This window comes from Haliotis rufescens, unplaced genomic scaffold, assembly GCF_023055435.1.
Source record: "Haliotis rufescens isolate VD_foot unplaced genomic scaffold, xgHalRufe1.0.p SCAF_49, whole genome shotgun sequence".
NCBI lineage: Eukaryota > Metazoa > Mollusca > Gastropoda > Lepetellida > Haliotidae > Haliotis > Haliotis rufescens.
Window position 1 is genome coordinate 2,470,702 of NW_025964212.1, and position 12,819 is coordinate 2,483,520.

A 12,819-nucleotide genomic window follows, 5' to 3' on the forward strand; every position below is an offset into this window, starting at 1 on the left:
AATTTGTTAAAGACGTGAAGATCCCTTTTCTTGGATCAAGAAGTAACAACTGATATTCTGTCAGCCATAAGAAATTCTTTTGTTTATTGTCAAATTGTTGCAGTTTGATGTCAGTAGCTAGAGTCAAAGTTTTAAGAATTTGAAAAGTTGTATTTGCCAGTACGAATCATCAAGTAACACATGACTAAGTTGGTTTTGCTCCTGCGTCTTGTTACACCGCCATGGTCACAGCACTGACAGTTTACATTAGGCTGACCATATGCTACTAATTCATGAATATGGTTTGATCCTTCACAACAGTAACTCTCTGCAATTGGCACTGCATTTAGTTGCAATAATGAGCTATTTTAGGTTAGGTCTAATGTACCAATTTTGATAATCTCAGAAACATGAGAAAGCAATGGTAATGGGTACATTTTTCATCAGACCTTACACAATCTTGAGAAACATTTGGTGCTATTGAGTTACTATATGGTGGGATTGTGTTTCAGAATGCTGCAGAAGATAGTTGATGACAACACTGAGCCGTCATACGGTGAGGAGCATCTGGCTGCCCTGACTGCAGGGGAGAGGGTCAACTGGGCCAAGGCAAGGAAGGAATTTTTCACAAAGGGCAAGAACAAAGCTTCACTGGATGCTATTGAGAAGGTAGGTGTGGCACAATACCTTGGGGATGATGTAGTAAATGTGAGACTCAAGTGATGCTAGACATGCTAGATTCAATAGTGCAGCTTGTGTGTCGTCACACTTGAGGAGCTGGCAGGTACTGGGAGCCATCAATCCCAAATGCTGACCTGCAGACCACCTCCTCCAGTCACCTTGACCACTTGAGGAGAGGTCCATTTTAATCTGTTTGTGTTAGTAATCTGTGGTTATGTGGGATACATTGTGACATAGGTCATGGCACAAACAGGGTTAATTGTCTGTACTGCTTATGTATGCTTGACCATGTTATAATGTTTCCTCTATTTTCAGGCTGCCTTTTGTGTGACATTGGATGAGGAATCGCATGGCTACAACCAGGTGAGATGTTTTGAGTGTTGAAGATGAGTAATTGTGTAGGAAACCTCTCCAGGCCTTCATTCAGAGATGAAGAGTGCTAATGCTACACACCCACCAAGGCACCAATGCCAAACATATTGTTTGTGTTGTAGAATCTGTTCATTGTCATCATTGAAGTCTCTAAAATAAGAGTCTGTGATTCAATGATATCACAACATGCCAGATTTGATTCCATGGATTCTTGCATGACAAAGTAAGGGATGGGAAGTGTAGATTCTTGTTGTTGCTCCTGCTAGTTGCAGGTGTTTTTGTTTAATTACAGCAGCATCGTTATGTTGTAGAATGATCCAGCTAGTCTGGACAGGTTTGGGCAGGCTATGCTGCATGGTAAAGGCTGTGACCGGTGGTTTGACAAGTCCTTCACTCTGGTTGTGTGTGCTAATGGTCATGTAAGTAGTTGTTCAAGCTATTTTCATGAATATAATAACAATCAACTCTCTCTTTTTTCAAAACATATTCTTTGGTTTTAATTCTTTTGCCAGTGTTCCAGAGAACATAACACAAAAACTGTAATGGTTTTGATTATACATGTAATGTATACCAACGCTAGTAATTGTTTGTCTTTATTTCTCATGTGTAAGTGTAGACACCTACTGTTTCTCTGTATTGTCATCCTATTTGTGTCCACAGATTGGCTTCAATGCAGAACATTCCTGGTAAGTAGGACTGTGTGCTATGGTATCTGTGATACTGGAACACTTTAGAAATGCATGATCATTGTTGCACACTAATGTGCAAGGTTTATGCTTGTAATTCACTGAGGAACGTTCTGGTGTCAAGGAATCGCATGATTTTTGGACAACACAAAGTTCATGATCAGACAAACATCTACTTGTATACAATGACCAATCACTGACATTGAGCTACCTCCACGTGAAGATCAGGGTTAGAATTGGTCTTCAGCAACACAAGCTGGTCAGGTTCGCTGACTTAGTTGATGAATGTCATCATATCCAAATTGCTTAAATCGATGCTAATGATGTCAATCATTGGATTGTCTGGTCCAGATTGGATTATTAACAGACCACTGCCAGAAATCTGGAATATTCCTGAGTGTGGCTTTAAACAACAAATAAAACAAAACATTGAGCAAAATTAGACTATAAATTTGTATCAACTTATGTAAAAGTTTATATATCTATTTATTGTTATTTTATAGTGTTATGAATGTAGTTATATGTGTTATAGTGTTATGATATGTAAGTCTTGAAGTTGTGTAATTCTCTCTTTGATGTTTTTGCATCACAGGTAAGTGAACTGTCATCACCTGACATATGATTTTGTGAGTAAAAAACTCACATGTAAAGAACAAGGGGGATGCTTGAAATTTTGTCAGAATTTGGCCGCCACCATAGCCACACTTTGGTTTTGAAACAAGTCAGTGCTTGGACATCTCAGGGATGCCATGTCATGTATATCTCTTTAAGTAGTGGGGGCACGGGTGGCCCAGTCGTCTAAGGCGCCGCGATTCGCTGTGCAGAGTTGCGTCCCTTAGGCACGCCAGAAACCTATGATTGTGGGTTTGAATCCCGGTTCGCCCCGATTATGTTTCTAGGTTTGTCAGCACCATACCCGTGCTTGTGGGTTTCACCGAATTGGTAAACGTCTGAGACCTGCATCACTTCGGGCTTTCCTCCCACATTAAGCTGACACCCCGTGATATAACTGGAATACTGTTTAAAGCAGCGTTAAACCAAACTCACTCACTCACTCACACTCTTTAAGTCGTGGGGAAGTTTCTTGAGACATTGATCAGTTATGTCAAGAGTAAAAGTTTTCATCTAGACAATAACATCATTCACCCTCACTCGAGGTCATTGAAACTTGGTACACATCATCTTCATGGGATAAGGTTGTCCTCGATCTACCAATAATGTAAATGTCACAGTGGTGTCCATTCATAAAGTATGTTTATCATTTTCACTAAAATGCTTTTTTTGGCAGCTGATTTTAAAGACTTGTGGTTGTAGTGATGATGTGTTTTGAATACTTGCATATGACAAGTGATGACAGACATTAGTCATGGTTGATTTAAGTGATTAGCATATTACATGCTCTATTCTCATTGTTACCTCCATTGAATTTCCACCTAGGGATATCACATATATATTTTTTTTTTAATAATATGCTGTTAAGCATTTGTGAATGTTCCCGAAACTTGTGTTAGATAATGACAGTCTAATTAACTCCCAAGGACACATACTCAAATGAATCAGATGAAAATTGATTCATATCATCCTTTCGGAGGGGCATTAAGTGGGAAGGTTTTGACTTACCTTCATTGAAGGTCAAGGCCACTGGAGTTGTCATTCCTGAGGTAGTTCTGCTTCTTTGTGTATTAAACCAACCTCTTGTGTTGGTGTGACATGTTTGTAAAAATTAGCACCAACGTTTCTGACTGGAAAAGATAAAATATTGGTATGGCTGAAATTTAGAGACTAGCTAAGGAAATACACCAGAAGTGCATATAACCATATTTGCATGATAAGGGTAGCAAGAGGCAGGGTGTTATCTGATGTGAAGTCATCTTGCATTAGACATATCATTTTCCAAAGTGCATATATCTTGCTTATAAAGGAGGCAATATATAATCCTTCAAGCGTAGTTGCATATATCATTGTATATAGTTCATATTTAAGTAGTGAGAGAAATTTTTGGATTATTTAGGTAGTGTTTTCTCAGACCACAAGTAATGTCATTGGGCTCGACTGGAAATGCATTTAGGTTCTTCATAATGTTCATTAGCATCGAGGTACTTTTGATCTGGTGTGGTTGAAGTGGACGTGTGTTTCCCCAATCTGAAGGTAATAAGGGTATCAGACTCAAAAGCATGGTGACAGGCAATGATTTCTGGGGCCTTCTGGAAGTGATAAGGAAGGGGCTGCTTCTGTTTTTGCAGCTAGTTGTGAATGTGAAAAAGTGCCTACTAGATGGAAGGAAGGAGAGTTTGTGCTGGGGTGTGGACTGGAGTGTGACAGCTTTTTCAAGTGCTTGCTTATCTCCTACTTACCTGTAGAACTGGTCACATCCTTTGTCAGTACCCTGACCATAAACAGGAATACTTGTGAAGTTCTGTATACACAGAAATGAGAGATATTGGCATAGATCTACAGTCATTACTGGAGGATGCTTTGGAAGAAATATGTTCAAAACATTCTGAAACCATACGTCCGGAAGTATGTGTGTCTTCTGACAGTGAGCGCTGCAAGCGTAGACATTGGTCATATCTCTGACATGTTGAGCAAGTGTGTGCATGTGACTACATGAAAGCTAGATTTTAATTGCTTCAGATGCTTATTAGATTGCCATTCGTTAGGTCATAAGCCCATGTGTAACTCAGCAGTGGTCGATCATCATATCTGATATCAGTCACAAGAAGGGATTGTAAGAACACAGTTTATTAGTTCACTCTCTTATAGATGTTAGATATTAGCCAAACAAATGGTGTTATACAGCAGTATGATATTCCTGTTGTTGACTGGGTAAGTATTGCTTCTGGTGTCAGTGCCACCACCATCAGCAGCAGCTCATGTATCCTATCTTCTGACTGACTTCTCCTCCTGCAGGGCTGATGCCCCAATCATGGCTCATATGTGGGAGTACGCTATCAGTGATGAAGTACATTATGCAGGGTAACGTTTGTAACATCATTAGCACTTTCATCATCATTGTTATCACCTTGCTTACACGGTATCTGTATTGTTCTCCATCTGTCTGCTGGCTGCTTGTGACCTCCACTAGTTGCTTGGTGCATGTTGGCTGACTCAGCTGACAAAGTTGTCACCATGGTGACCTTGCTCATTTAGATGTGCCTATACTGTGAAGTATTCAATGCTGCCCTCGCTCTGGGAGATGTATTGAGACGTCTCGAAAGCCTCTAAGGGCTATGTCTTTTCCCAATGGCTCATCTACATGACAAGGTCACTATGCTCTCGGCTTCTATCATTTCAGAAATTGCATGTGGTTGACATAAGTTGCTTTGATGCTTATTGGTGTTTTTTATCACTTATGAATCTTGTGTTCTTTTTTTTATTGTTGTGTTGTCTTATTTGTTTCGTCTATTCCTTCCCTCCTCCACTCACTCCTCTGTGAACTAACCCTGTATATGTCCTGTCACCCTTATGTTGTGATGTTACCGTTTTGTGAAACGTGACAACAGGGCCGATGCACCCATCATGGGTCAGATGTGGGAAATGTTGCTGGCGGAAGTCTGGAACCACGGGTAACAAGGCTTGCTATGTCTGTGTAAAATTGCAACAGTAACCATGCTTACATTGATCCTTTTGTTAGTGGGAGGTCACATACTTTTAGTATGAAGTTGATTTGTCAACCCAGAAAGGAGAAAACAACAGAAAGCTGATTTTGTTGATCCTAGTGTCTACATATATAGTTGTGCCCCTGTGCATGTTCCAGCTTGTTGAACTGTGGAATAGACATTTCTAAAGACAAGTCAGGGCTGTACAACAGTAGCAGGAACAGATTCATTGCGATATGGCATTCTAACACATGAAACATTGCAACTTTTAAAAATCTGCATAATAATTATCATCTGAAGAGGCTCATGTGAAGTAACCTTTCAAATATGTATAAATAATAATTGATATATTTACTAATGAAACTTTCTTGTTTAACGCTAAAACTCAGTAAATTGTAAACATGATATTCTCGAGATGGATAATTTGGAATGTGTTCGCCAGGGTCATCTATGCTTTTTATTACTATGATCTAAATTAACAGGAAGAATGTTCTTATGCTATGTCGAACTGAGTGAAGTGTTAGGTGTAATTTATCAGTATTATTGTGTAACCTGACAGCAAAATTGTGATATGTTCCCGTGGTAAACCATAAGGAAGGGCTTCAGACAGTACTCAGCTGGGCCAGGCCTAGACAGGCTAGGATATGCCCAAGCACTACAGTACTGCAACAATGTAACAATTCTCTCCCAAGGTGACGAAACTGGTAGAGTAACCCAAGCTATAGACTAGGTTATATGTGTAGGTCCACATGGAGGAGTGTGTGCTAGAATTGTTAAGTTAGATATTGTCTTCATAACAAGAAAGTAAATCTTTTATTGATACAAAAAAGATTTTTTAGTTTTTCCCATTGGATACTTAATTTGAAACATGATGTTTGAGGCGTTTCACATACTGGCCTGAGGGTAGATTGCATGTGTCTCATTGGTGCTGACAAGCTTGCTGCTATTGAGATGTGAATGTTTACTCTGTTTACAGTTATATTTACAGTTATATGCACTCACAATCATCATACTCACTGTCACTGTTCACACATAACTAACCCGTCTAACATTACCCTAAGTGCTCAAGAGATTTAATTTTGTTCTGATTTCTCAAATTTTGGCTAAAATTGCTGTTTTTGAGATGAATTAATAATGAGTTGTTAACAGATAAACAGATTTAAGTGTAAATGTCAAGTTTCTAGTAATACTCTATATACCCAACTGTTTGGACATGACCCGCTGTGCAGTGATATGGATATGTACTTGTGTGTAGATACACAGCTGAAGGCAAGTGTGATGGTGATGCTGATCCCAACACCCCTAACCCCATCAGACTGGAGTGGGACATCTCTGAGCAGGTACTTGAGTTTGCCTCTGTTGTCTTGAAGGATGCTTTTGATATGTTTGACTGCCCAACATGATATGATGCCAGTATATAAATAAGTTTGTGGACTTGTGATTCAGTGCTGTCAATCACTGGATTGTCTGGTCAAGACTCGATTATTTACACACCGCTGTCATATAGCTGGAATATGGTGTGTGGTGTTAAACAACAAACAAACAAAAAATGATGATTCAGTGCCCATTTTTACCTGTCAGTAAGTCTTGTATACCCTATGTTCCTCCATCACCACATGATCACGAGTGAATACATCCAGCTGCTTTGCGGTGTTGTAGTCACAAGTGTCTGGTTTTAGTTAGCTAATGTAATAAGGCCTTTCACAAGTCATGGAGTTCCTTGAAGATCCGGGAATTGGTCTTCAGCAACTCATGCTTGTCACAAGAGGTGACAATGCTTGTTGTAGTAGGCGACTAAGGGGATCAAGTGGTCAGGATTGCTGATTTGGTTGATTCATGTCATCATATCCCAATTGCATAGATGTCAATCACTGAATAGTCTGGTTCAGACTTAATTATTTACAGACCGCTGTCATATAGCTGAGCCTGATGTTAAACAACAAACAAACACAATGGATTAAATGAGCCCGTTTACGAACATGAACATGAACCCTACCATTGCCTGGAATGCAGGTAGTGCAACTAGCAGATGGACACAAGGCTACACATGTTGCACACGTCATGTGAGGAACATTACCATTTCTGGGATGTAAACTGAGCACTCATTGGTCAGAGCACTTGCTGGCTACCCATTGGCTGTCTCTATGCCCTTGCTTGATTTCTTGGTTAAAGATAGCGACTAGACCGCAAAGTGATAGAGGAACATCGTGTCTCAGTCTTACATCTAGGCTGCAGAATTGTGTAAATTTCACATTTTTATCAGTTACCAGGTTACTAACACTACTATATACGAACATGTGAATCATTTGAGCAGATTATTTTGATTTTACATTCTTTTTTAATATCATAAACATTGCTTGCAAGAGTTAATACTTAATCAGGTTAATGACACTAAAAACCAACATGTTTAACATTCAGACAATATCCTTCTAACCTATGAATCTCCTAGGATAGCAAATTAGCTGACTTCATCATCATTGTGTGTCCAGCCATCCACGAGTGAGTAAGTTTGATTTTACGCCGCTTTTAGCAATATTCCAGCAATATCACGGCGGGGGACACCAGAAATGGGCTTTACACATTGTACCCCAGCCATCCATGAAAGGGAGCAGTATCTTTATGTCAATATCAGCAACCATCCGTTCCTGGACCTTCCAAGTTTGGGAAACAGATACGAAACAGTCAGTTCCAAATGTGTGGGTCATCAGTTATCACACTGTTGTTATGTGTTACATACAATTGCAGGCTAATGCAGTGATAGAGAACAGCCTACAGATGGCCCGACAGCTGATCAGTGACGTTGATCTGCATGTGCGCATGTTCAAAGACTACGGTAAAGGTTTCATCAAGAAGTGCAAGGTATCTCCTGATGCCTTCATACAGATGGCCCTGCAGCTCACATACCACAGGGTAAGCCTCATCTACATGATCTACGAGTAGCTCCAGAGCTCACATAACCCCATGTAGTCCTGCACCATGATTGTGGAATATATTTATTTTATTAAAAAAGTAATCTAGAAATGCATACAAAAGCAAGTCTAGCCAGCTCAAGCTAGCTCTATTCTATTCTGAAATCAGCATAGGGAATTTTTTTATATTTTTAGAGTCAAGAAGGATATTGTGTAATATAAGATTTCAGAGACTAAATGTTAGTCTAAACCCCATGGGGAATTCTCACAAGTGTTTTAGCTTGCTTTAAAAGTGAACTAAAACTGCGTAGTCAGGCTCTGTAACTTATCGGTTTGCATGTCATCATACCTCAATAGCGTTGATTGTTGCTAATGTTTATAGTCACTGGTTTGCCTGGTCCGGACTCAGTTATCAACAGGCTGTGGGGATATAGCTGCCATATAACAAACTGTTGCTTTCTCACTCACATAATACAGGATATGGTAAAGACTAGCTCTAAAGCTCAGTATATACTACCAGGTGAACCTCATCAGTGACTCGAGAGGCGTGGGTGGCCCAGTCGTCTAAGGCGCCGCGATTCGTTGTCCAGAGTTGCGTCCCTTGGGCACACCAGAAACCTATGGTTGTGGGTTCAAATCCCTGTTTGCCCTGATTATGTTTCTAGGTTTGTTAGCACCATACCCGTGCTTGTGGGTTTCACTGAAGTGGTAAACGTCTGAGACCTGCATCACCACGGGCATTCCTCCCACATTAAGCTGACACGCTGCGATATAACTGGAATACTGTTAAAAGCGGCGTTAATTCCAACTCACTCACTCACTCATCAGTAACTCCAGCTCACACAGAGTTCATCTGGTGTAGGCCCATACAGTTTCCTTTACCATTCAGTTGGAAATCTTTGGTGATGTCATTTTAGTGGATTTCTTTCAGTGGATAGTATTATTGACATAGTAAATATATGTTACAGTCTACCAACAAGTTCTGTCTAACTTACGAGTCCTCCATGACCCGACTGTTCCGAGAGGGGCGGACTGAGACTGTCCGATCATGCACTGTGGATTCCTGTGCATTTGTACGAGCAATGGATGACAAGAATAACACGGTAAGTATATTTATATCTATTGCTGTATCAGTGCCCAGAACCTACAAGGAAATTGTTGGACAGTAATAAGTATTTTCTGTTTCCCAGAATGCTGGACGTATCAAGCTGATGATGAAGGCAGCAGAGGTCCACCAGCAGGCGTATAGGGAGTGCATGACAGGACTTGGTATTGACAGGCATCTCTTCTGTCTGTATGTCGTCTCTAAATACCTTGGTGTCGACTCTCCATTCCTGGCTGAAGTTCTCAGTGAGCCCTGGAGGCTGTCCACCAGTCAGGTAAGCATGTGTCTATGCAAGTGTGGCAGGGATGTGTGTGAGGAGAATGCCCAATTTGTGTTGTCAGCATTGTAAATTTAAGGACACTATGAGAGTGTGTACATGTAGACATTGAAATGTGAGTGTTGTTTGCAGACACCTCATCAGCAGACAGACAAGCTGGACCTGAAGAAATTCCCAGACAGAATCTGTGGAGGTGGTGGCTTCGGGCCGGTATGTTATATCCCATATTACATGAAGTACATTATAAACCAGTTCCAAAGTTTATGTTGGAGAAAAGCCAGAAAAGAATATCTGTGATATGTAGAAATCTTGTCTGTGTATTCTTCTTTCAATTTCCACACATATAAGTTGTGTGGAAAAATACAAGCTTATTTGGTATATTTTATTAAGCATGTTTTATGTTACAGGTTGCTGATGATGGATATGGAGTGTCATATGTTGTGGCTGGAGAGGATACTATCTTCTTCCACATATCCTCCAAGAAGTCCTGTCCACTCACTGTAAGTGTAAGATGCTATGTTGGCTTTAGTCAGAGCTTACTGTGTATTCTTTTCAAAATGTACTTTCATTGGGAGGCAGCTGAAATAAATTAATGATGATCAAAAGGGACAGACAGTGCTGATAGTGCTTCAAAGATCGACTACAGTTTCAAGACAGTGTTAACTTTGTTAAATGTAACTGTTCCCTGTAGCATAGGTCAGCACCTCAACCGGCAGCCAAGATAGCACTGGGATACCAGCAACTGCCTTGTTCAAGCCTCTTTACTAACATACAATCTTGCTAACATTGTAATCTGTTATTACTTTCTGAATGTTGTCCACACAACAGACACTCTTTAGGAAATACCAGTCTCTGTTGGTTAAGTACCTAGGCTTTGGTTGATATGGTCTATCAATGTGCAGTTTGAGTTGAATTTCTTCCGCAACCCATTGCTAGAAAATTACACACTTTATACCTAATGAACAGTATCTGAAAAAAACCCCATTAAAACAATAAAATTGTTGCAACTGAAGATGAGAGATAACCCTTGAGAGTTATTTAAACACCACTTGCAAGAACAAACAAATACTGCCATGCCTTGTTGTCATTGTGACATGTGGCTATAGTTGGCAGACAACAGATAGATTGATATCACAGTATTTCATAACAAGACTGATCTGTCTGGCCTGTGTTTGACACTGTCTTATTCTCATTTGCAGAATTCTCAGAAGTTTGGCATTGAACTAAGGAAGTCCCTCCTGGACATGCAGAAGCTGTTTGTGAAAGAGGATTGACATAAGTAAACCAACTAGCTAGACCTCAAGCAGATACCTATACACACGACACTCCAGCCAACCACATGTCGAACATGAAGTGCCCTGATAGGCAGATGGGGTGTGTGTGTAGGTGAGATAGATCTGAAGAGCCATGTTTGACTGTGATGCAGTGACGATGTACAGGTGTTATATTTTATGTGTTGACTGTTTACCATGATTATCAAGGCTATCATTAGAACCACATGGTTTGGTGGATATTATGAAACATGCACATCAAATGCAAACTTTTTACTCAATACATCTTGTATAATCTTATTTTATTTGTCAGATGACATTTAACCAGAATATTCTGTTTGTGCATTGTGTGCCATGCCTCGATCAACAGTCTGCAGTGTTCTCAATGGCCTGGTCATACTCCAGGTCAGGGGAAGTAACTCTTACTATCTTACCAGAACCCAACTGGTGCTACTTTCCTGTCAAACATATCTATGTCCATCATGGTAGGAATTTATTTATCCCAGTAAGTAGAACGCATTCTGCCATGAATATCTGCCACTTGCCTCAAATATGTATGGCATCGATAAAACCCTTTATCCCAGTTTTAACACACTCACTGCTTTAATACTTTTATTGTCAACATTGACATGAAAGTCCTTTCTTTTTTATATAACATGTTTAACAAAACAAATATTTTAATGGCCATTTTATCCTGTTTCATTTAAATTATCATTTTCATGTAGATACTGTCACGAATGTCCATGTCGAGTTTTAAGTTTACTGAATTACATTTCAAATTTTCCTTTTATTCTTTATGAAAACACATAAAATTTAACAGATCATTTGTATATTTCAAAGAAATGTTTTAATTGTACATATTGGTGTGTGATGTAGTGAGAGTGTTCACTCATAATTTGTAGCATAATGTATCACTTGACTCTCTGGGTTTCTCTCTACCTTCCTTTTGGCTATGGGGTTGTTAGCATAATCAGTTACGGACAAGGTATATCTCAGATGGCTAGGTGTCACATGTTTACTGTCCATGGAGTGTCTAAATAGATCTCATGTTTATCATATCTTCTGTTCCAAGAGAGGGTAGATGGATAACAGACACTGATATATTGTCAGATCATATCAAGGTGCTTTTGGAAAGTACTGCTCGAGTGAAACTTGAAATGTATATATTTCTTAAAGGATATGCCATGCATATTGATACCTGGTATTCGAAAATTTAATACCAAAGCACATATTTAGTTTTATTTACCTAAAAAATACAATAAAAATGTTCATGTTTAAAACAATTGTAGGAAAGAAAAAAATCTTTAAGATACTGTTATCCAAATACTACAAAACTGTGACCCTGTTACTGACGGGGATGAGAACAGCAGTTGTTGCTCTGATACCTGGCTGTGACATCATCATCATCATTATCTTTATTTCATCATCATCATCATCTGTATGTTCAAAATTTATGTTTCTGTTTGTATGCACTGTTTCCACACAGGTACAACTTTTATTCTTCTGCTTTAGGCAGTGGTTGATTTTAGTTAATTTATTGAAGAACAAACATACAGTTATAGTTTTGTGAAAATAAAGAGGTGTACTATGTCATGTGCATTGTGTTTGTATGGCCTTACAAGTTATTGGTCTTCAGCTGTAATATTTCCACACACACAACTTAAACCTGTGTTGACCTAATAATGCAGGATTATGTAGTTGGTATGCTTGATTTGTGACGGGTCAGTTGATGGTAGTCATCTGCTTGTTGCATCCCTTATCCATGCTAGATTGTTGGTTTGCTTTCAAGGTTTCCAAATTTAAGCCTTACCAATATGTTTTTGTTTGACACAAGTGAGGCTTTCCTCCTAGTATAAGTCTGACACTCTGAGAAATAACTGAAATATTGTTCAAAGCAACATCAACTCAACTCAATCACATTCCATCTACTTATTTGACTA

At 39.4% G+C, this 12,819-nt stretch overlaps 1 protein-coding gene across 3 annotated transcripts in view; it reads left to right on the forward strand.

The window, feature by feature from the left end:
- The window catches only part of LOC124115676 (carnitine O-palmitoyltransferase 1, liver isoform-like), a 36,459-nt gene extending 23,987 nt beyond the window's left edge, over positions 1-12,472 (forward strand). For 2 of the 3 annotated variants that reach the window (XM_046476745.2, XM_046476744.2), the window contains exons 10-21: positions 492-648; positions 976-1,023; positions 1,344-1,451; positions 1,693-1,718; positions 4,629-4,694; positions 6,573-6,657; positions 8,063-8,227; positions 9,195-9,329; positions 9,417-9,605; positions 9,741-9,818; positions 10,016-10,108; positions 10,808-12,472. In XM_046476745.2, the coding sequence (XP_046332701.1) occupies positions 492-648; positions 976-1,023; positions 1,344-1,451; positions 1,693-1,718; positions 4,629-4,694; positions 6,573-6,657; positions 8,063-8,227; positions 9,195-9,329; positions 9,417-9,605; positions 9,741-9,818; positions 10,016-10,108; positions 10,808-10,882 (1,225 nt within the window). In that variant the 3' untranslated portion in view covers positions 10,883-12,472. Of the gene's footprint in view, positions 1-491; positions 649-975; positions 1,024-1,343; positions 1,452-1,692; positions 1,719-4,628; positions 4,695-5,221; positions 5,285-6,572; positions 6,658-8,062; positions 8,228-9,194; positions 9,330-9,416; positions 9,606-9,740; positions 9,819-10,015; positions 10,109-10,807 lie in introns of all 3 variants that reach the window. The other variant, XM_048383465.1, reaches the window with a different exon arrangement.
- The last annotated feature ends 347 nt before the right edge of the window (positions 12,473-12,819 follow it).